General features: G+C 37.3%; 1 protein-coding gene and 1 non-coding gene across 7 annotated transcripts; both read right to left on the reverse strand.

The window, feature by feature from the left end:
- Positions 1-3,504: 3,504 nt before the first annotated feature.
- Positions 3,505-23,632, reverse strand: LOC138825803 (cytochrome P450 2C5-like). 6 transcript variants are annotated; one of them, XM_070020468.1, is made up of 9 exons: positions 23,465-23,632; positions 22,171-22,333; positions 21,856-22,003; positions 21,393-21,525; positions 19,884-20,060; positions 16,760-16,907; positions 11,629-11,816; positions 6,130-6,271; positions 3,505-3,686 (listed from the first exon to the last, which is right to left on the reverse strand). In XM_070020468.1, exons 1-9 carry the CDS (start codon positions 23,630-23,632, stop codon positions 3,505-3,507), a joined length of 1,449 nt encoding a protein of 482 aa, XP_069876569.1. The 6 variants fall into 6 exon arrangements, with proteins under 6 accessions (XP_069876569.1, XP_069876568.1, XP_069876567.1 ...); XM_070020467.1 differs by having other exon boundaries at positions 16,760-16,904; positions 21,393-21,553; positions 21,854-22,003; XM_070020466.1 differs by having other exon boundaries at positions 21,393-21,553; positions 21,854-22,003.
- LOC138826229 (U6 spliceosomal RNA) lies at positions 9,704-9,806 on the reverse strand. Its single transcript, XR_011371591.1, has one exon. It is a non-coding gene; the product is annotated as a U6 spliceosomal RNA (small nuclear RNA).
- Positions 23,633-24,718: the final 1,086 nt, after the last annotated feature.

The raw sequence follows: 24,718 nt of genomic DNA on the forward strand, positions 1-24,718 counted from the left end.
ATTTTACACACAATTTTCCCTTCCTTCTACCTTGCTATGCATCACATGAGAACTACTGTCATTCTTCACCAATGCTGGACTCATTCACAAGAGGAAGCCCCTTGGCCCAGGATTAATTTATTTTTGTAAAGATGCTGTACAGAGGGGTTACTGTTTCATGGGTAAGGTAATGAGTATATTTCATGTCGAACATTGTTACCCCATTCTTTGATTTACTCCTACTATCTCTTTTCTCTCCCACCTCCCCCAATCCTCCCTTCCACAGAAGTTGTAAAGTTCATTTCCAACAGTGTCTTGTGACAGGGGTACCCTGTGTCCTCATTTCAGCATTTTGCCATTCCCCATCCCCAAATTATATAAAAGTATATACAAGATGCAGGGTACCAAAATCAAATACATTGACAACAGGGGACATATCATAAGGGGAAGAACATACCAAAGAAACAAACAAAAGAATCACATAGTACATTAAAAACAACAACAACAAAGAAAAATATCTTGTGTCCATATCTTGGGGTTCATTTTGCTTAGCCTCATCTTATGTGGTCATATGTACACAGCAATTTTTAATCTCATATATTTGGGCCTAGATGCATACACAATCTGTACATGTATCAGTGAATCGTTATGCCTGTTTATATATACAAGATGTATTTATACAGGACAAAAGCATACATTATATATAGTTTTCCATAAAATTGTTTCACTATAAGAGTATATTGAACATGCACTGGAAGCTCATGGCTATAATCCTAGCTACTCAGGAGGCTGAGATCAGAGGATTAGGGTTCCAAGCTAGCCCAGACAGGAAAGTCCAGGAGATTGTTATCTACCATTCATCACAAAACTGCCAGAAGTGGTGTTGTGGCTCAACTGATAAAGCAGAATCCTTGAGCAAAAAGCTCAGGGACAGTGCGCAGGCCCCACATTGATCCCCAAGACCTGCTACTCAGCCCCTAAAAAAGCATTTTGTACAAGTTGCTGTTTTCCTGTTGAAAAATATGCCAGTCAAATGTTCAAGATATGGCAAAATTAGATATGATTGTTTGATATTTAAAATAATACACAAAATAAAAAATTATATTTATGGAGCCCCATGATTTTATTTTTGGTGGAGCTGGAGTTTGCACTCAGGATTCCATCCTTGGTTGGCATACTGTCTTTGGTGTTCTACCACTTGAAATATCCCCGTAGCCTGATTTACTTGCAATTTTGGAGATGAAGTGTCTTGTACATTTCTGCTGGGGCTGGCTTCAAAATGCAGTCCTCCAGATCTCAACCCTCTGCGTAGTTAATAATACCAGCAAGTGCCACTGGACCCAAGCTGCATGTTAGGTTTTTAATAATTGTATGCAGGATACAGTATTTAAATCAGGTAACTAGATATATTTTGTGGAACATGCAATATGTCATATATAATTCATCTATTGTAAAACTCTTCAAAACCCTTCTTTGCATCATGACATGAAGAGAAGAGTGGGAATACTCATAGGGAATCAAATATAGTTCATCCAAAATAAAAGATTTTGTTCTATTAGTCCTGAACTAGATTGCAATGGCTTAGAGTTCAGAGCTCTGTGAGTTGCAAACACTATTTGATGAATGAACTCAAAAAGTTACTGCTTAGGGGCTGGGAAGGTGGCTCAGTGGTAGAGCGCTTGCCTTGTATGCATGAGGCCCTGAGTTCGATTCCTCAGCACCACATAAGCAAAAAAGAAAAAACCGGAAGTGGCGCTGTGGCTCAAGTGGTATTGCACTAGCCTTGAGTTGAAGAGCTGAGGGACAGCGCCCAGGCCCAGAGTTCAGGCCCCATGACCGGACCAAAAAAAAAGTTGCTGCTTAGTTTTGTCCTGGAAAAAGAGTTCATTCATCATAAAGAATTTGCAAGTTGTCAAGATGAAAAACACAACGTGGTCCTAACCCTTATTTTAATCAATGGATACTACCATTATGAAACTCTTATTTGTTTTGAAAGTCAGTGATTAACATGAATATTGAAAAACAGTACACACTGAGAGAATTTTTAAATTGTTTTAACTGAAGTTTTTAACTACATAGCATCTTATGAGACTTGGGGTTTATGGGTTATGACCTCATCTCTAGCCCTTTCAGTGCTATATCTTTATCCAAAAAAATGAACCTGAGGCCTGGGTTATAACACGGAAATTATTTTTCTTTAGCCAAAGGTAGACTGAAGGTAGCAGTCAAGTGTCTATATGTATTATTTGTGTGTGTGTGTGTGTGTGTGTGTGTGTGTGTGTGTTTGTGTGTGTCTGAGTGTGCTGATGGGTAGTGACACTGGGCTTTTTTGTTCAAGGCTAGCACTCTACCACTTGAGCCACAACTTCACTTGTGGCTTTTTTGGTGGAAGATAAGCTTCCAAACTACCAAGGTTAACTAAGGGTCCAAACCAGGCCCAGGGCCACCTTCACTTCCCCCCTTCACTTCCCATAAGAAAGCCCAAATAATAAAGTTGGAAACATGACACACTAAAGAAGGATCCCCACTACACTGTGTACTAATTCTTAAGAAAACAGAACGAGACAAGATCAAGACAGAAACAGAAAAACCGAAGCCTGCTGTTAGTCAGGATCTACCACCTCAGCAGTTCCCCAAACTCCCTACAGTATGAGAGCCAGATGAGCAGGCCCTGAATTTAAACTTTAGTATTGTGAAAATGAAGGAAAAAATGACATGGTCATAGTATATTGTACACACGTATGAAGCACCTCAAATTGTACAATTGATGTACGCCATTAAATGTACTAGAACAGGTGATTAGTAATATAAAAACATAAATTCATATCTGGCTTTCAGTTGGAAACATATTGACAACAATATTACAGTTTTTATTTAGTATTCACACTAATGTCAAAGAAACGACACGAACCCTAGTTTTTAATGTTTATTCCTGTCTATGTCTGTGTCACAGAGTATTTTCCTCCAGGAGGAGCTGATTCTGGACATTGCTTTTGTTTATTGAATACACATCTCCCAATCTGACAGGGGACATAAACAAGGAGTTTTCCTACCCTCTTCCCCTTCCCATTCCCAGTGCTTGCCATAATATGAACAACATGGCACTCTATTTTGTTTCATTGCTTCACTGGATTTTGAACAAAGTAGGGCAGTCCAAGAACTACCCAGGCATGAAAAATAATATTTATTATCGGTAATATAGAGAGAAAGGAGTTTGTGTTGTCACAAGGTAATCATTTTTTGGTTTTGTCATACTAGCAAATTAATAAATCAGCATTAGAGAAGTATTAGCATGTGGGGTGTTGAATAAGACTATTATAAAGCACAGGGGACTATAGATGTGACAGTGCAGTTACACAGGAAACGGTCCAAAATGGAGAATGGATCTTCCTGGATCTGGAGGAGAGGGGAGATGTGAGAAAGGAGGACAGGAAAGCATCCCTGACAGGGGAAGTTGGTGAGTGGAGGCTCAGAGGAGGGAACTGCAGATTGCTGCACAGCTGGAGCCAGACACAGAGCTCTTCTTTACACTGGAATGAAGCGCAGCTGGTATGATGGTGGCAAAGAGGCAAGTCCATTCAGAACTGGAGTGATATCGAGGTCATGTGGATCCACGAGAGGTTTCAGGTTGAAGTTCTGTAAAATGGTGGTTAGGAATAAAAACAGCTCCATGCGGGCCAGGCCTTCTCCAGCACATATCCGTTTGCCTGAAATAAAAAAAAAAAAAAGGTCAAAGTAAGAAATAACTCCATGTATGTAAGTGTGAGAGTGTGAAGCACTGCATTTGTAACTGGTAAAAGAAAGTGTCAATGTGTCTTCAGTGAATTACCGAATGCACAGAAAGGAGGAAAGCTGTACAGATACCTGAGAATATGTAATCTTCACTAATACATTTGTTTGCTTTTTAAATCTGAGAATGGTAGAATAGGCACACAAAAACTTGTTAGTCTAACACAGGTGACTAATGCAGAAGAATCTTGAGTTGATAACCACTTTTGTCCTCTCTTCCCTCTTATCTCCTTCTCTATGCCAGGTTGTGGGTTGCCAAATTATTATGTCATTACTCTAATATGTTCCCTGCTAAAGGAAAGAATCATAATTTTGGAAGAACTTTTATCTTCCAAGCATACATTTTTTCCTCTGGTTGAGATGAGGATTTAATATAGTCTGTCCTCAACCTTAAGACCTACTCCCATTCCTTCTTTTCCAGTATTATTCTTACTAATCAGAAAGGAATTGTACCATGTGTTTTAGGATTACCTCTAAACCTTTGTATCTATAGAATAGTAAAAATGTAGGAGTGGAGGGCATAGACCTACCCGTGACTCCAAGTGGAATTCATCACATGTAAAATTAGTGGTAGGAAATACTGCTTTCCAAGTCAACTCAGAAGTCAAATCTTGACACCGTCATTAACTACCCATGTGGGGTAAGTTAGTAAAATATCTGAGCCTTATTTTCTTCAAATATTAAATGGGGATGCTAATAATTCCTTCATAAAATGTTGGTGAGAAATTAAAATAAGAATAGATTAGGATTTATAACAATTTTAATCAAAGTTTCATTATTTATTAACAAAAAATTTGAGTCTTAGATTTCAATGATATACTTTGTATATTCTAGAGACATCTATGCTTTTCTAAGAAAACCCATTCATATCGCTCATGTGAACTGTCCCCAGAAAAATAATGAACACTTTTTGTATTTTAATATTGAAAAACCAACTGTCCATTTTATCAGCCTACATAAAATTACAAAGTTTAAGTACTATATCATGAAATTCCTTTTGGCTATGATACATTTCCCCTACAGACATCAAGACACAGACCACATTTCATGTCTTTTCTTGTGCTCTTTGTGTCCCTTCAAGCCATAAAATCTTGCCCTCATTCAGCTTCCCAAATATCATATTCAGATTTTCACTGACACTCAAATCATTTGAAAGCATAATTTTCTCATTATTTAAAATGTTTCCCTTTGTGTAAAAAAAAGTGAATTTTTGAAGAGAGATCACTGCCTTTCCCATGGTATCAATATGACAGATGTAAAGCAGATATCAAAGGTCAGGTCAATAGTTGGGTGCCAGTGGCTCATGTCTACCATCTAACTACTCAGGAAGCTGAGATCAGAAAATCATGATTAGAAGTGAGCCTGGGGTGAGAAAGTCCCTGAGACTCTTACCACTACAAAGCAGAAGTACAGCTGTGGCTCAAAGTCGGAGAATGCTAGCATTGAGCAACAAAGGTCAGGAACAGGGCCCAAACCCTGATTTCAAGCCCCACAACTGACAATAAAAATAACCCCAAAACCAGACAAATAAAGAAACAAACAAAAAAGACAAAAAGTCACAGTGTCAGTGAAGGAAGGCTGCTCCCTTGTCAGACACACAGCACACATACTGCAGGTGTGGGGATACAATATCCAGATACATGTCTTAGACTGAGTCTTAGAAGAGCTGAGTGCTCTGTGATCATTGTGGGAAATCTACCAATATTTGACAGTTTCTGACAGTTTTGAAAAAAGTGTTCTGTTCTTGTGGTTCTTGACTTTCTTTCTAATGTTCTGCTCTGTCTTCTATCTACTATCTGTCCCTGTTGAAGTACCTTACATGTCTTAAAATGTTGCTAATGCCATTTTCTGTTTAATAATCAAGTTCAAGAAAGTGACAAATACTTCCTCCACAAATCTTCATGTCTTGTCATCTGTGATGATCTTCCCTCACTGCCCTTTGGTGTTCTTCTGTGCCTTTTGGGAGAGATTCATTCTATAGAGAAGCCTGGGGGTGACAAATGCCACAGAAAGATGTGGGAGGGACCTCTGATGAGATCATCTTTTTCATTGTGAGTGAGGAAAGTCTAAATGAGTTTTACTGTTTAGGAAGAGATCATTATGATATATGTAAAGAAAGAATGCCAGAATTGCTTGCTTTACCTTGTTGAACTTGGAAGAAATGCACAGAGAAACTGAGGTCTCGCTAATCTGATCAAACAGTGGAGATGCATCACGAACAGGAAAGTGCATTGGCATTGAGAGTGCTGCTCCTAATCTGGAGCTTCTGGGAAATACGCCAGCCCCAAGGAGGCTTTATGTAAGTTCCCACTGACATCCCCCCCAAAGTTATCCTGAGGTATGGAAATGAAATTGTATTACCTGCTGAGAAAGGCATAAAGTAGTTACTTTTCTTAAAGTTACCACTTTCATCCAGAAAGTGGCCAGGGTCAAACTTGTCTGGATTGGGGAATTCCTTGGGGTCATGCAGCACAGATGTCAGTGATGTCAGTATGGATGTGCCCTGGGAACAATACACACAGATAACATAAGCTAATTAGATAGATAGATAGATAGATAGATAGATAGATAGATAGATAGATAGATAGATAGATAGATAGTAGATAGATAGATAGATAGATAGATAGATAGATAGATAGATGGATGGATAGATAGATAGACAGACAGATAGATAGAGCTATAGATCTACATAGATCGATACATATATATACCTAGATCTGTATAAACCTGTGCATATATATAAACTATACATACATGCAAATATATGTAAATAGAGACTCACACCTGTAATCCTAGATACTGAGGAGGCTGAGATCTGAGGACTACAGTTCAAAGACAGTTCAGGCAGGAAAGCCCATGATGTTGTTATTTCTAATTTGCCACTGTGGCTCAGAGTGGTAAACCACTTGAACATAAAAGGTCAGGGACAGTGCTCAGGCTCAGAGTTCAAGCCCCATATCCCCTCTCCATGACCCCTCCAAAAAAAAACAGAAAACAAATAGTTAAAATGGCAAAAGATACAATGAGAATCACTCAGTTCATTCTTCTGGTCTATAGGTAATGAAAATTTCCAACCAATGAACTGGCTTCAGAACCAAAAAATATGTATGGAAAAAAGGCAAATATTTCCAAAGTTTAACAATTCTATAGCAATAGCATAAAGGATATTGAAGAAGATTAAAGCACAAAGAAGTCAAAATTATGATTGCAAGAAAAAATATTTCAAGTGGCAAAAACTCCCATGCTCCTGGATTGGAAAGATCAACATCGTGAAAATGGCAATACTTCCCAAGGCTATCTACAAATTCAACGCACTATCAATATTCCATCCTCATTCTTCAAGGAAATAGAAGAGGCAATCCAAAAATTCATATGGAACAATAAAATACCCCGAATAGGAAAAACGATCCTCAACAGAAAGAACACTGCTGGAGGAATATCAATACCAAATTTCAAACTCTAATACAAAGCCATAATAATAAAAACAGCTTGGAACTGGCACAAGAACAGACCTCAAGACCAATGGAATAGAATTGAAAACCTAGAAATGAACCTGCAGACCTATAGCCATCTAATTTTCAATAAGGGAGCTAAAAAAATAGAATGGAAGAAAGACATCCTCTTCAGTAAATGGTGCTGGCAAAATTGGTTATCTACATGTAGAAAACTAAAGCTAGATCCTTATAAATCACCCTGCACCAGAATCAACTCCAAATGGATCAAAGACCTCGGAGTCAAAGCAGACACCCTGAAAACTTTACAGGATGGAATAGGAGACACCCTAGGACTCTTTGGCACAGGCCGAAATTTTCTTAATAGAGACCCAGAAACACAACAAATCAAAGGAAGGTTGGACAAATGGGATTGCATGAAATTGCAGAGCTTTTGTATGGCAAAGGACATAGCTAGGAAGATTAATAGAAAGCCCACAAATTGGGAGCAGATCTTCATTAACCATACAACAGACAAGGGTCTCATATCTAAAATATACATGGAACTCAAAAAATTAAATCCCCCAACAACAAATCCTCAAAGAAACAACTGCCCAATAAATAAGTGGGCTAAAGAGTTAAAGATAAACTTCTCTGAAGAGGAAAGAAGGATGGCCAAGAGACACATGAAGAAATGTTCAACATCCCTAGCCATAAAAGAAATGCAAATCAAAACAACATTGAGATACCACCTCACTCCAGTTAGAATGGCTATAATCAAGAACTCTAATAACAACAGATGCTGGAGGGGATGTGGACATAAGGGAACCTTAGTGCATTGTTGGTGGGAGTGTAAACTTGTTCAACGACTTTGGAAAGCAGTATGGAGGTTCCTCAAAAGACTACACATAGAGCTCCCCTATGACCCAGCAATCCCACTTTGGGGCATTTACCTAAATGATCACAAACAAGGCCACACTAAAGCTACCAGCATCACTATGTTTACTGCAGCCTTATTTACCAAAGTAAGATATGGAACCAACCCAGGTGCCCCTCAGTAGATGAATGGATCAAGAAAATGTGGTATATATACACAATGGAATTCTATGCCTCCATCAGAAAGAATGACATTAGTCCATTTGATAGGAAATGGAAAGACTTGGAAAAAATTATATTAAGTGAAGTAAGCCAGGCCCAAAGAAACATAGGTCCCATGGTTTCCCTTATTTGCAATAACTAGTATATGTCTGAGTCAAGCAGAAAAGGTCAGATAAGTTGATGTTAGGGAAATGAACCCTAAGATACGTATTCAAATGTTTTTTTTATTTCATGAAATTGTTTCTAACACATTTATAAGATTATTTCTTTGTTGCTTTGTATGTTATCCCCCCCTATGGTACAACCCCTGCTTTTACTGTATTTGAGGTTGGTGTATTTTGTGGATGGGAAGGGAAAAAAACAAATCGTTTAAATAGGGATACAGGTGGATCCATTGCAACAATGAGATGTACAAGTCGTTATATGGAAAAATGAACTTTAAAATTTTGCGGTGGGGAGGAGAATTAGATGGGGCACGGGGGGAGGATCGGATGGAATGGGAAGGGGAAAGAAATGAGGAGGCTACAATGCGTGGTAAGAAATGTACTCATTATCTTGCCCATGTAATTGTAATCCCTCTGTACAGTATTTTCACAATAAAAATAAAAATTAAAAGAAAAATTATTTCAACAAAATGATTTCAATACAATAAAAAGAACAAGTATAAAAATGAGTGAATTTGAAATGGATACAAATAAACAGCTACATGAAGTAAGACAAACAATGCAATATATAAATGAGGAGTTCAATAAAGATACAGAAATATTAAAAATAGTTAAACTAAACTTTTGGAAATGAAAAGCTATATGAATAAAAAGAACTCAATAGAAAAGAGTGAATCAAATTGATACAGACTATCAGGGATCAAGGAAAAAGTAGGTACATTAGAATAATCAGATGAAGAACTAGGTGAAAAGTAAAGTATGAAAAGTTTATAAAAGCCCACCTGGGAAACTTGAAAGGTCAAACCTATGGAACATAGACATAGAGGCTGAAGAAAAGGCCCATGCTAAAACAATAGAAAACATAGTCAGAAAAATGATGTGAGAATATTTCCTAAATGTTTACAATCCAGTTGCACGAGGTATTAGAACAGCAAACAGATCATATCAGAAAAGAATCACTGGAAGACACATTATAGTTAAACATTAAATATTCAGAAACAATAAACAGTACTGACAGCTGCCAAAGAAAAGCAATGAGTCATCTATGGTGGCAAGCCCATCAGCATAATACCAGATTTCTCAACAACAGAAACATTAAAAGCAAGAAGGGCATAAAGCAATAAAGGTCAACAACTACCCATCTAGAATACAATGGCTGCTTTTGCTTATCAGTCTTTCCTCCATTCCTGTGCCCCTAATATCCCTCCTCCAGTGTTTCCATTGCCTGGTATTCGTTTTGATAACAATATGGAATGATTCACAAATTTGAGAGTCACCCTTATGCAGGGGCCATGCTAATCTTCTCTGTATTGTTTTTTACTATATGTGCCGCCTAAGACAGCACCACAGTAAAATTTTAAACACATAAAAAGAAGAAACAGAGGCATTCACACTGTGAGACCACAGGAGGATACTTTGGGGAGAACACAAAGGTTCAATGCCTATGTGCATCTGATCATACAAAGAAATATTTATTGGAATGAACTCCAGGAAATAAAAATGAGGGTTTTTTCTTTCTTTTGCTCTTTTTTGTTTTCTTTCCTCTTTGTTCTGTTTGTTCATTTGTCTTTCTTTGGAGTATAAGGGGAGACACAGAAATGGAGGGACAAAGGGTGAACAAATGCATCAGTGGCACTCACCAGACACTGTTCAAAATGAACTGTACAACTTGTGGATGGGGATGAGAAGGAAAAACTGGGAGAGAGCCAAGGAAGGGGTGGCAGTGTCCAAGAAGAAACCTACTGTACCTGAATTATGTAACTGTAACCCCTCTGCACATCACCTGTATAATTAAAACTTTTCAAAGAAGAAGAATCATTACAGAGAATAGATCTGATTCAAAATATTACCATGTTTATGTTCAAAATTCATATACACATAAGAACACAGGGTAAACTTCCCTAATGTTATTTTAAAAAAACAAATCTATTTAAGATACCAGAATTGACTGTGAAATACCAAGCTAGAAATCTTTTCTGCCAATCATAATGAAACAAAGATGACCACTAAAATCTATTTTGTTTACACTATCCTGGCTACCAGTAGAAAAATTCAACAAAGCACAATTACAGGCACAAGAATCGGAAAAGCAAGTAGAACCTATTAAACAAGATATTATGGTAATACACCCTAAAGTTCCAAACAAATCTACAGAAATTCATTAGCAATGACTAGTAAATTTCATGAGTCCACATTTCATGAGGTCATCAGAATGATTAAAGCAAGTATGTTTCTATATATCAGGTACAAATGATAGCAATGGCACCATAAAAATAATAACAATCAAGCCAGGCACTGGTGGCTCATGTCTGTAATCCTAGCTACTCAGGAGATCTAAGGATCATGGTTCAAAGCCAGCCCAGGCAACAAAGACCATGAGTCTCTTATCTCCAGTTAACCACCAGATAACTGGAAGTGGAACTGTGGTGCAAACTGGTAGAGCACTAGCTTTGAGCAAATGAGCTCATGGACAGTGCACAGGCCAACAAGCACCAAGCCAATGAAAAACTAAAATTGTAATAGGCAAAGTGCTATGCATATAAACAAAGTCTATGAATATATTTGTAATCGACTCTATTGAAAACAAAATATTACTTGGAAAATAAAGTAAGGCATAGGTAAACTGGAAGCATGACTCATTCATGAATTGAAGAAATCAAGGTAACATTTTCTCCCAAAGTTATCTATAACTTTACTGGAGGCATAATATACATCCCAGCAGAACATATTGGGAAATTGATAAATAATAAGTTTTTGTACTCATTTGGTAATACAAAAACTAAGCATAGCCAAAAGATCAAGGAGGAGGACAAGGAGAAGAAAGAGGAATAGAAGGAGTAGGAAGAAGAGGAGGAGGAACAGCAGGAGGAACAGCAGCAGGAGAAGGAGGAACTAGAAGAAAAAAAAAAAGACAACAAGACCAAGGAGAAGACCCTAAAACAAAAAGAATTTAAGGGGCAGAACAAAATTGGGATTCACAGTGTGGGACACCAGGGATAATTTTGCCTGGATATACAACCCCAAACTTGTTATACCACAACCTCTCCTGAGCAGCCAACTGTGAGACTTTTGCAGCTCTCTCAGGTGGTACGGAGGAGAGGAATCCTGCAGTGACCTCAAGAACTCAGGCACCCTACGGAGGCTCAGCAGAAAAGAAACAAGCTCACCTTGGGAATGATGTAGTCTCTGAACTTAATGTCATGGGTCACTGCATGGGGCAGGTTCATTGTTAGGAGATCAATGTATCTCTGGATCTCATGCAGCACAGCATCTGTGTAAGGCATTTGGCTCCGGTCCTGCATGCAGGGGCTGCGGTGCCTGCCAATCACATGGTCAATCTCTTCCTTCACTTTAGCTGGTGAGACATAATAAGAAATGGTGAAACAGGAGGAAAGTGACGCATTGATCACAGTAAGTCAGTGCTAAATAAATTGTGATAGTGAATCTTAACAAGATTTGAAGTAAAAAAAAATTCATATCCCATGGAGTATTAAGACTTCAGCATGTACACACATCATCCTCCTGCTTAGTAGCCTTATAATGAGTTAATCAAGGCATAGAGGTTAGTTTCTTGTTCAGAAAAACACACAAAAAAGACTATTAATGTCATTTAATATAGTTTATATATTGAAGTAAAATACCTTTATTTAGTTTAACCTTTTATTTAACATGTAAGAAGTATATTATCATAGGAACAATATGCTTATAAAACTGCAATAATAAAATATTTTAAAATAAAGGGAATAAAATATTGACATTAAAAGTACATTTTTGAGGACACTATTATCTTCACTTATATCTCTAGATTTCCCAAATCTCCACAAATATGAATGATAATTCATGGGCTAGCCAACATAAATCATTCTAAGTATGACTTTTAAGATGTTAATAAAATAGTCCCATTTTGTTCTAATTCAGAAATTTTTTTGTTGATAAGAAATAATTTTACAACAAAATGACTTTCAAATTCTATTAGTTTATGGATAATAAGTAAATAATGTGTCTTTTAAAAAATGGAGTTTAGTTTTTTCTGTAGTTGATATAAAGAGAAGAATATATTTCACAAATTAAATAGGACATAATTAAGTGAAACAATGAATGAATGTATATTATAGGGACTGACTTTGGTCCAGACACATTGTAATGCATGAAAGGCTTGCTGAATTGAAACAGCTATTTAATTGTACAGCTATTTAATAATAAAAATGAAAATCTTTGTATGCATCTATAGAAGTATCAGCATTAAGTACTTTTGTACAATACATGTAAACTAATAAAAATGCAGAAGAAATGATAGTCCTCAAAGAAAAACAAAAATAAACACTATTTTTTATTTTTAAATAATTATTATTTAAGCATTATATAAGTAGTGCATGGGCTGGGAAGGTGGGTTAGTGGTAGAGTACTTGCCTTGCATGCCTGAGGCACTGGGTTCGATTCCTTAGCACCACATAAGCAGGAAAAAACCGGAAGTGGTGTTTTGGCTCAAATGGTAGAGTGCTAGCCTTGAGCTGAAGAGCTGAGGGACAGGGCCCAGGCCCAGAATTCAGGCCCATGACCAGACCCAAAAACATAAAAAAAAAAAATAGTGTATATTTTTGTGTATGCATGTGTACAGTGTACAGTACTACTCCCATTATCAAACCACTTTCTGATGATATCCATATTAGACATCTTAGAATCTGCTTTGGAAAATAATTTTCATTTTCTAAACAAGGATGCTTTTTTTTTTCTTTTACTGGACCTGGAGCTTGAATTCAGGGCCTGGGTGCTGTCCTTGAACTTCTTTGTGTTGAATAATATGTACTTTGTGCTCTACCACTTGAGCCACAACACCACTTCTGGCTTTTTCTGAGTAGTTCATTGGAGATAAGAGTCTCATTAACTTTAATACCTGGCCTGGCTTCAAATTTAAATCCTCAGATCTCAGACTCCTGAGTACATAAGAATCACTTTTAGAGAATATTTATTGATACCCTAGCATGTGAGAGTGAAATATGCATTCACATCTCTGTCTTACATATTTAGCCACATCTACAAATAGGCACATAGAGATAAACATGTATGTTTCCCCTTACTTCATTCACAACAATATACTAGATATTACATATCAGTTTTTGAACCAATATTCACAGTTTCAATCATTCTGGCTCAGCAATATTGTTCCCTGGTGGAAATTAGAATTGCATTCCATTTATTGTACTTCCCATTTCTTTCTTATCAGTCAGTTCATGATTTTCTATTTCCTGACCTAGAATTATTTGCAAGTGCACAAATACTTGTGTAAAACATCTAGCAATTCATGGTCAGTAAGTCAGAATTCTGAGACTCTTATCCATGTCTCCTTCCTTCCCTCTTTGCATTATTGGTTTCTGGTTTGTTCTGATGTGGGTGTTTTCTGAGTTTTTAGCAGCCTCAGTGAGTTTCCGATTACCCATAACCTTACTGTCCCAGTTTCTGGAGTCCATAATTTCCTTGATAACAACAAAAAAGCATTACACCACATTACACGATATTGTGTGATAAAAGAGAAAATGGGGTATGAAGTTTATGGCTGATTTAGAGGTCTACTCTCCCATCTTTTCTCTTTCCTCTTAAGAATTTTTTCTGGGGGTTGGGGGGTCCAGTCCTGGGGCCTGAACTCTGGTCCTGGGCACTGTCCCTCAGCTCTTCAGCGCAAGGCTAGCGTTCTACCACTTGAGCCACAGTGCACCTTTGGGCTTTTTTTTCCTGCTTATGTGGTGCTGAGGAATTGAACTCAGGGCCTCATGCATGCAAGGCAAGAGCTCTACCACGGAGCCACCTTCCCAGCCCACTCTTAAGAATTATGATGCAATCCCATCATCTCTTGATATCTGACCTAGTTGTGTCTTTCTGAAACTTGTGATGATCTTCTTTCTAACCCTGGTATTCTGGAAAGCTACAACTTTATGCTGAGTGAAGGCTTTTATCTCTTTATTCTGCTGGACACTTCGAAAGAATTTTCTATCAAATTGGTAAAATATGGAGGTTTGTAGAGTTCTTCATTCTGGAAGAATTTCAGGAAAAAAGACAGAAAGTTGTGCATCACCTGGAGGGGATGTGGCCAAAAGGGAACCCTACTGCATTGTTGGTGTGAGTGTAAACTTGTTCAACCACTTTGGAAAGCAGTATGGAGGATCCTAAAAAGACTACACATAGAGCAACCCTATGACCCAGCAATCCCACTTTTGGACATTTACCCAAACAATCGCAAACAAGGCTATACTAAATCTATCAGCACAACTATGTTTATTGCAGCATTATTCACCATAGCAAAGACATGGAACCAACCCAGATGACCCTCAGTAGATGAATGAATCAAGCAAATTTGGTATATATATATATATATATATATATATATATATATATATATATACCAGTTTTATATATATATATATATATATATATATAACTGGTATATGTCTATGAGAAGCACATAAGGTCAAAACCTATGTACATATGACCATACAAGATGATGCTAAGTGAAATGACCCCAAAGATAGGGACAAAAGAAGTTTTATCTTTTTTGCTGTTGTTTTCAACGTATTTATAATGTACTATGTGATATTCTTGTTTCTTGTCTATGTTCTTCCCCCATGGTATAACCCCTGTCTTCACTGTATTTGATTCCAGTGCCCTGCATCTTGTATATACATTTTTCTAATTTGGGGATGAGAAAGGAAATAACAAAATGCTGAAATAGGATACAGGTTGACCCATTGTAACAATGAGATGTACAAGACACTATGTTGAAAACCAACTTTACAACTTTGTGGGTGGGGGAGGGAAGAGGTTGAGGTTGGGAGGGAAGGAATGGTAGGGGAAATACAAAGGAAGAGGTAACAATGCTCCATAGGAAATTTACTCATTACCTTTTTCATGTAACTGTAACCCCTCTGTACAGTGTCTTCACAATAAAAGATATATAGAAAAAAAGTTATGCATCAAAAACAAGAGGGCTTTGCCAGGCCTCTCAACTTTATACTTCACTGTCTACCCAAAATTTCTGAGTAGAGAGTTCTTAGTACAGAGAGATAGAGAAAGAGGGAGAGAGACAGACAGACAGACAAACAGACAGACAGAGAGACAGAGAGAGACACAGAGAGAGACACAAAGAGAGAGAGAGTTTTCTTGGTGTAGAGAGAGTTTTTCTTTTCACCTAAGGAGTGGAGGTGTGGTAAAAATTTAAACATGGAGAGTCTGTTTGCTAAATACTTTTCTATTTTCTTTGATACTTGTTACTTCTAAATAGGAAACTTTATGAGGTTGGGGATGTGGCTTAGTGGTAGAGTGCTTGCCTACCATGCATGAAGCCCTGGGTTTCATTCCTCAGTACCACATACACAGAAGAAGGCAGATGTAGGGTTGTGGCTCAAGTGTAGAGTGCCAGCCTTGAGCAAAAGAAGCTCAGGGACATTACCCAGCCCCTGAGTTCAGGCCCCAGGACTGGCAAAATAAAAAGGGGAGGGGTAACTTTATGGGAATTTTGGAGACATAGCTTAGTTTTCCTTCCCTCAGAACTTTTCCTGTTACCACATTTAGGTGAAAGCAACATGTGTCTGGCTCAGTTATTTTATCACAATTACATCTACTCTGAGTATCAGAATTTTGGTAGACATCTTATCCAGTTAGTATTCTCTTCTCCTTTTCGTTGTGAGAGGTCTAATTCTCACTTAAATTACTTTATAATTATTTCCTAAAACTTTACATAGTGTTTCCACACCTAAAACTCTATAAATACAAAACAACATTGTAAAAGATAAAAATTACAGATGCCCTTGTAAAATTCTAACTTTACCAAACAAAAGTTTTATGGACTTAGATTTCTGAAATTGTAAAATTCCTCTGGTATGGTATCTGTACATTTCTAATGAGAAAATGTTCAGGAATAGAATTTATCTCATACGTCCTCATTAATTCTAGGACTTGTACTTATGCATTGGTGACAAGAGATCTCTTGGGCCTATGGCAGGAATAGAATAGCCACAATGAGGAAAAATGTATAGAAGAACCCATTGTGAAAGCTGGAGTTTTGGGTGTAAAATCAATATGTTATTGTATGTCAATTTATGCTTGAGTCGTTTTCCAATGATAACGTGCCAGAAAATCCAGACACAAGACAAAGTCTTGCTGCTTTTCCTACTACATTATTCTCATCACTTCTCTCTGATTTCCGCTGGATGTTGAGCAGTGACACATACCTGACAAGGCAAATCACTACCAGCATCTTTCCTATATTTCCCGAAGATTTACCTAGGTGTCCCCCTGTGCTCCTACCTGTGACTTGAGGGTGCTTCAGCAGGAGCAGCAGGGAGTATCTCAGTGTTGTGCTTGTCGTTTCTGTCCCAGCACCAAATAAATCAGATGCAAGTATTGTCAAACCTTCATTAGTAAATTCCGATGGCTCCTTGTGATTTTCTTGCTCCTAAGATTTGATGCAATTATATTATTTACCAGCACATGTGATGACAGCAAATTCAGTATCTCACAGTGGTATGAAGTTGGAGAGTAAAGGAATAAGAGCAATGCACAATTGACAGTGGGATGGTGACTAATTGAGACTTAGTAAGGCTTCAGGCCTCCTGGGCTGTCCTTACTCTAATCTGGTGCTGTGACTGTATTTGAGGTCATGAAACTCATCATTCATTAAAGCTACTAATAACTGAATTTTCTCTAAATATTAAAGGATCAGAAAATTGAATACTGCAAGTAGGAAAGTTAGGGACATAGGTGTTGTAAGCCTGAAACAAAAATCTGCAATTAAAATTTTTTTGCTGTTGATGTGATTGAACAGAGTGTGGGCATTGTCCTTGAGCTTCTTTTCTCAAGGCTAGTGCTATACCACTTGAACCACAGCTCCACTTCCCACTATTTTCTGTTTAATTTGGAGATAAGAGTCTCAAAGACTTATGTCCAGGCTGCCTTCAAACTTTGATCCTTAGATAGATCTCAGCCCCTTGATAGTAGTATTACAAGCATGGCTCCTCTTGCAATTTAAGTTCTTTTTTTTTTTTTTTTTTGGTCCGGTCGTGGGCCTGAACTCTGGGCCTAGGCGCTGTCCCTCAGTTCCTCAGCTCAAGGCTAGAGCTCTAGCAATTTAACTTCTTGTATGACACATTTGCATATGCTCAATATTGCTTGTGAAAATGCTAAAAGGCAGCAAAACTTAGGAGTCACAAGGAACGAGAATGGGTTCATCAAAACCCGATGAGTCAGCAGATGGGAAGCACCAAGTCAGGTGGTCTAGGGAACCTGAGTAGGAATGACTAGGAATGCATGAGCTGAAGTGACACTAATCATGAAGACAAAACGTGTTCACATTAACTTGTCATTGGAACAAAGGAGAGAGGATGGATGAAGCAGTGCCAAGGACTGAGAAGATGGCCCAAACCAAGTTGTCAACAAGGCTGCAGTTTTAGATGTTGAATGAGGAAATCATTAAATGGTCAAAATACATCGTTTTCTAACTGGTCCCTGGGCCAACATTAAATCCATCATGCTTTTGTAATCTCCAGATGAGTTGCAGTATTTCTAATAATATGTAATTAAAGCAATGAAAATGAACGGATCCTCTCAACATTTGTACTTTCTTGGAAATGGTCATCTCCTTTGACTATATCAACATCACATGCTTTGAAAGCTGGTCAAGTTAAACAAACTTTGGTAATATCTACTTTATGTACTTTTCTATGATCATCAAACTACAGTTACTCTTAAATCTTGAGGTCAACTTACTCTAGAATAATATGTTCAAACACCAATATTAAAGCGTCCATCTGTCACAATAAATTTGGAGAGTTAATAGTTGCGGGTCACATAGGCTATTATACTCTAGGCTGCATAAGTGTTGAAAAATTAATGGAATTCTAAATGAATGAAAATTTAATGATTCCATGTCATGGATTAAAGCACTATTTTTATCTCATATGCTATCATCATGCAGGAGAAGTTACTACTACTAAGATAAATAAAAGACAAGAGAGTCTGTGATGAACAGATCTACCATGTAAGAAGTGCTAAAGGGAATCAGCTTTCAAGTAGAAACTAAAGCATATTCAACAATAAGTTCACACCAAGTCAAGAAATACATATCCTGGTTAAATACAAGCAAACAGAAAATATGAATGTTAATTATAATGAATGTTAATTATATGGTATTTTTTATTCAACCTCTTTTTATATTATATACGTTTTTTTTTGGTCTGTCGTGGGGCTCGAACTCTGGGCTTGGGCTCTGTCCTGCTCTTCAGCTCAAGGCGAGCAATCTACCGCTTGAGCCACAGCACCACTTCCAGTTTTCTAGCTGGTTTATTGGAGTTAAGAGTCTCACCAACTTTCCTACCTGGGATGGCTTTGAACCTGGGTCCTCAGATTTCAGACTCCTGAGTAGTTAGGATTACAGGCGTGAGCCACCAGCGCCAGGCTACACTTTTTTTTTAAGGGAAATATAGGAGGCAATAATCATAGATGAATTCTATGGATACCCAACGTATTAAATATGTAATGTGTGACAAAAAAAAGAGGGGGGAGGATTAAAAGTATACTCAGACACTAATTCACTCTAATTTCACACTAGACTGACATAAGTGTGTTATAGTAATCCCATGGTACATTATAAGGATTCAAACTTTGCGTAGTTGATTGAAATATATTATATATGTATATATCATGTATTATACATATGTATATAATATATATGTATATAATATGCATTATCTATATGTATTTTACATATATGTTACATATATAATATACTCATTATATGTTTATGTGAAAAAACATAAGGGAAACCTCTAAAATCTATAAAAAGAAGATGAATTAGTAAACAAACAAAGGAGGTGAATTTGACTAAATTACATTATACGCTTTTGTAACATATCATAATAGAAGCCTTTGCACAATAAATTTGATAATAATAATGTGAAAAGCATAATAAAATGATATTGTGATATATATTTTTAAATACCACAATTGAAAATCCCTTAGAAGGAAGATTAACCATGACCAATTAAGGATTATTCCAGAATTATTTCTTCAAAACCAATTCTGACTTAGAGAACATGCATAATATTCACATATTCTATTGTATACAGTATATAATAATGACACCCATCTTTATAATGACACATATTTTGCAGGGAAATTGTTTCTATTCACCTGCCATGGGCATTCTGCTTCTCCTTATTATATTCTTTTATATAAAAAGAGTAAATGTATCCTAATTACTTGAGAAATTAATTTTGTTTCCCAGGATGCTTAGTGTAGCTTCCTTTACATAACTGATAACTTGCTTTTTCAAGCACTGCTGGTCTGATGGTTTAAACATCTCCAGTAACACATACTAATTAATATGCCACAGAATGCTCAAGGATTCAAATAAATGTAATTTTTGTCATTTTACCTGTTTCTTTTTAATCAGAAAACAATCAATCAAGTCTCTTGGATTGTTAACATCCAGTGATTCTTCATGATCATTTATTTTCTTCAAAAGGTAGCTATTTGAATCACCACAATTTTTTAGGAATGTTTTATGACTTCCTGGTAGATAATCAATGAGATCAGGGAAAAGGTTGTAGATCTAAATGCAAAAGTAATAAGTTATGAAATATAAATGCATATACATACTATATACATATTATAGAAAACTTGGCTGTAAATAAAAATGACACATGGCTTCCACCTTGAAGGGAAATTTTGCTGGAACATATAAAATGAGTGGGGTTCAAGGATGCCCTAAAATTCAGTCTCATGATATAGTATCTAACCTCTCTGTGATCACATAGTTATTAACTTTTACAGAGTTTAAGCCATGCCAAACTCCATAAAACATTGTGAAGATTTTTATAGTTCAATTTTCTCATTTCTCCCCAGGCTACTTCATCATCTAGGATCACAGTGGAATCAGCAAACACTCTGACTCTACTCAGTGATTCCTAGTAGTTCCTATTGTTGCAAATATGCTTCCTTTCTGAGGAAAAATACTTCTGCTCAGTAATAGCATGAATATGAGATATCTGAAAACAAACCTGTGGGACATGTAAGCTTTCAGTAAGCACCTGGATATCCACTGATCCACCAGGCATCTATCAGGACCTGAACAAAGCAATTTATAGGAAAATCCCTTTGGGATTTAATGGAAAATATCAAATTAATTGCTTGAGTTCATTAGCTTGAGTAAATCCTAAAGATTTAGACATGTTTCTCAGCTGATCACTTTATATTGTTTTTCTTCCATTTCTATTATTATAGGTTAGCTGTCAAAGGTTCTCATTTTGACATGTCCATATATAATAAAATGCATTTTTTCTTTTGGTGCCAGGACCAGGATTTGAATTCAGAACCCCAGACTCTTGCTTGGCTTTCTTGGTCATGACTGACTATTTTTGCTGACTATTTGGGAGATGGATTCTGTCAAACTTCTCTACCCTGGCTTGCTCAAATCCTTGATCTTCCAGGTCTCACTCTCCTGAGTAACTAACGTTTATCTATGAGCCAACCAGGCCCAGCTATACAATACATCTAGATGACACCATATATCTAGGCTCCTCTGCTACGCTCCCTCATCATTTCCTTCCCTGCTTCCAAAACCAATTTCAACAGGCTTCATTTTGGAACTGCAGAAAATGAACTAGACCCATATCTATTTTCCTGAAGTAATATCAATTGCAAGTTGATCAAGGACCTTAATATAAAACCAGAAACTTTGAAGCTACTACAAAAATAGAACAGAGAAAATGCTAGAATGTGTGGTCATAGGCAGTAACTTCCTGAATGGCACTCTACCATTCATTAGGTCGGACTGTTGGGTCCAGGTGTTCACCTTACTAGTGGTTCTTTAGTTAATTTGGATCTGTTGAAAAAAAAAAAAAAAGACAAGTGTTTTCTTAGGAAGAAAAGATCTTGGCTTCACCTGCATCCATGGTGAGCTCAGAATCTTGACATTCTCCCTGCTTTTCTCCATCATGTTCAGGAAGTTCTGGTCTTTATAATCAAAACGATTCTGGAAAACAATGGAGCAGATGACATTGCAGGGAGCACAGCCCAGGATGAAGGTGGGGTCACAGGGTGAGCCTGAAGAGTTAGAAACAAATGAAATATGCATATGACATACTGTACTCAGCCTTTGTCATCTTTACCATTTTATTACTGTTTTACTTGTCAATTCCTCTAAGAGTCAAATATCCCATTTGAATTAAACCTGCTTATCTTTTACCTGGAGTGTGAGTTGGCCAGTACCCCAATTATAACATAAAACAAAAAAAATCTACAGTTCTGATTTCTGATTGGAAAACAACCCAATTCTGAAACAGAAGGGACTTAATGGAGCCGTTAATATCGCTCTCTAAAATAGTGATATAAAGCAGCTCCCACCCTTGGTTTTCCTCAACTCCTCCACAAGGCAGCATGCTTCCTCTTGAACGCGCTCTTCAATGCTCCTCTTCCCCATCCCAAAATTCCGCAAGGTCATGAGTGAGAAGCGCCTCATCTCTCTCCATCTGTGTCCATTGCTGAAAGCAATTCCTAAATGAGGGGAATAAAAAACATGGATGGAGAAGTCAAGCAAGGAAAAGGAAGCCGACAGATGGCAGGTACAGGGATGGCCAAACTTTGGCTCTTTTCCCATCCTCCTTATCCACACATCCTCTGCCCACACACAAATATACACACACATGCATAGGTACACTTACCAAGGCCTCTGTTAGCTTTTTCAGCCCATGGGAGCCTGCCTCTTCCAGAGAACTCCTCCCCATGGTCAATCAGAGCTTCCTTCACTGCTTCATATCCATGCAACACCACAGTGGGCTTCATGCCCAAATAAAGAGTGAACACAGGGCCATAGACTTCTGAGAACTGGAAAATGAAAAGAAAAAAAATACTAGAGAAAGAGGTCATTATTTGTTCCCAGAGTGAGCCTGAGCAAAACTGATATCATCATTGTATTTTTTATGCTTCTTTATTTTGGCAAACAGAACTTAAAATATTTGCAAAGATCATATGTTATAAAGGAGGTTTACTATAGCTGTCACTTGGAGATGGCCTATAATGTGCCATGCAATGGACGGGGCAGTTGATACAACATTAGCATTCATCTTCACATCAACACACACAGAAGGCTTGTCATGATTCACAAAGAACAAAACAAAGGTCTGTGGATTCTAAATTCATTTCTAAAGCCCCATTGATAATGCTTATTGGACATTCCATGCTTAAGATATGTTTAATTCTCATTTGTACTCCTAACCAGTGTCAGATTACTGCTTTCAGATAACCTCTGAAGCTCTTACTGGTGAGAATATTACTTCCTTTGGCAAACAAGAGAAACTGCAGTTTTAAGTCAGCACAGGTGTTTCTATAGGCAAGTGCAGTTTGGGATCTATCGGTATTAGAAGCAGAGGGTGGGCCCCGCAGAGGCTGCCCTAGTACATGAAACATCCTCCCAAACAATTTCTCACCCAGCAGCATTTTTTGCTCCAAAGTTTTATGCAAAAATCCAGGTGGACTCTGATACCTTCAGTATCCCCTAAATGGTCTCATGTATTTATGTTCTCTCATCCTCACAGATAGTTCCTTTCAATCAATCACAGCTTCTCAGAGAAGTTAGCTTTCATGATTTAAAAAAATCAATGTCTAATATGCTATATGACTTTTTGAATCAAACAATTAATCACAGAATTTCCTTACCATGGAGTTTCAGGAAAAAAAATCATCATAAATTTGACTGTCTAACTAAGATGGGGAGAACCATCCATAACATTTACAATTTTGTGACGGAGACTAAAATAGACATTAACTCCTCACATAATATATTACTTCATTCCGTGATTAAAATACAAACTGGAAAAGTCACAAGCATCTTACACTTTTTACAAGGATTTTGTTTTATGATAATAAATCATGCTAATCTACCTTCAGCAGTATATTTAAAATATGGTTTCATTAATAGCTGTCTGAGACCATTGGGCAAACATGAAGAGTACTTGCCTTGGTCAGAGATTTAGTGATGTCTTTCATATCAACCTGCAGTATATTTCCTATAATTGGGAAAGGAGTGGGGCCTGGAGGGAGCTTCCTTCTCCCAGAGTTCTGTCTCCATATTGAAAAGAGAAGCAGACAGGAGAGACCCAGCACCAGTGCAACTACTGGAACCATTGAGGCCTTCTCTTCTTCTGAGAGTACTGTGAGCTTGCAGGGCAGACCTTTTATAATGCTCCCTGAGACTGTAGGTGTGCCTCTTTAATGCTTTAGTCATGAATTAGATAGAAGTTTACTTTAATCTCTCTTCTGATTAGAATTTGTCCTGATGGTAGAGGTAAAAGTAGAATGACCTGTACACATGTCCCTCTTTCCAGAGGGCACAGAGGCAATTGTGATTTGGTTGTACTTGTTAGTGATCAAATACGGCTACTTAAAATTCAAACCTGCCTTCTTTCAATGTTCAGCTATGGTTGAGAAGTATTAAAGTCAACAACTTGAACATTATTCAAACATGGTATTCATTTTAAAAAAAAATTTTGTTGCTATTCTAAGGTAGATGTACAGAGGGGTTGCAATTACATAAGTCAAATAAAGAGTATTTTTCTTGATTCTCAGATTAGTGACAAGTTGAGAAGTTTGGGAAGTTCCTGTATTTTCCAGGAAATGTGTATTTAAACTTGTTTTTTGCTCTATTCAACACTTCCAGATGTGTTGTCACTACTGTGACTCTTCAAGAAGTTGGTAGACTTGTCCATTTTTATTTCTTAGCATCAGTCGTGCATTTTGAAAAGCCAAATATATATTGAGTACTGACCAATATTTGCAGGTCCTTAACCATTATACAACAGAAAAATGGAAAGCTCATTATTATTTTTCTTCTTCTAGTGAGGTAAGGGAGGATCAGGAGTCAGAACTGTGGATGCCACGTGGCTCATAGGTGGAAGAGCTAGGGTTTCAAGGAGATGTCTCATGGCCATTGCCATACACCATGGCTTCCTGAAGAACAGTCCTGGAATTCTCTTCCCACCACTGCAGCATTGAAACTTGCTCAGTATAACTGAGGTAAAAGCCTTCGTCATGTGATTTAGTGGTGCAGTAGGAGAAATGACAGCATTTCTGCTTTTCATTCACAACCAGAAAAGCTATTATGCTGATTTTGGTCTCTTTTTAAGGAAAGGAAAATTAAACAAGATACAATGTTTGCATAAATCAACATGTCAACATGAAAGCCTCTTATATAACTCATTGATGCCAATAAAT

The sequence above is a fragment of the Dipodomys merriami genome, unplaced genomic scaffold, assembly GCF_024711535.1.
Source record: "Dipodomys merriami isolate MVZ:Mamm:240054 unplaced genomic scaffold, mDipMer1.0.p SCAF_14, whole genome shotgun sequence".
NCBI lineage: Eukaryota > Metazoa > Chordata > Mammalia > Rodentia > Heteromyidae > Dipodomys > Dipodomys merriami.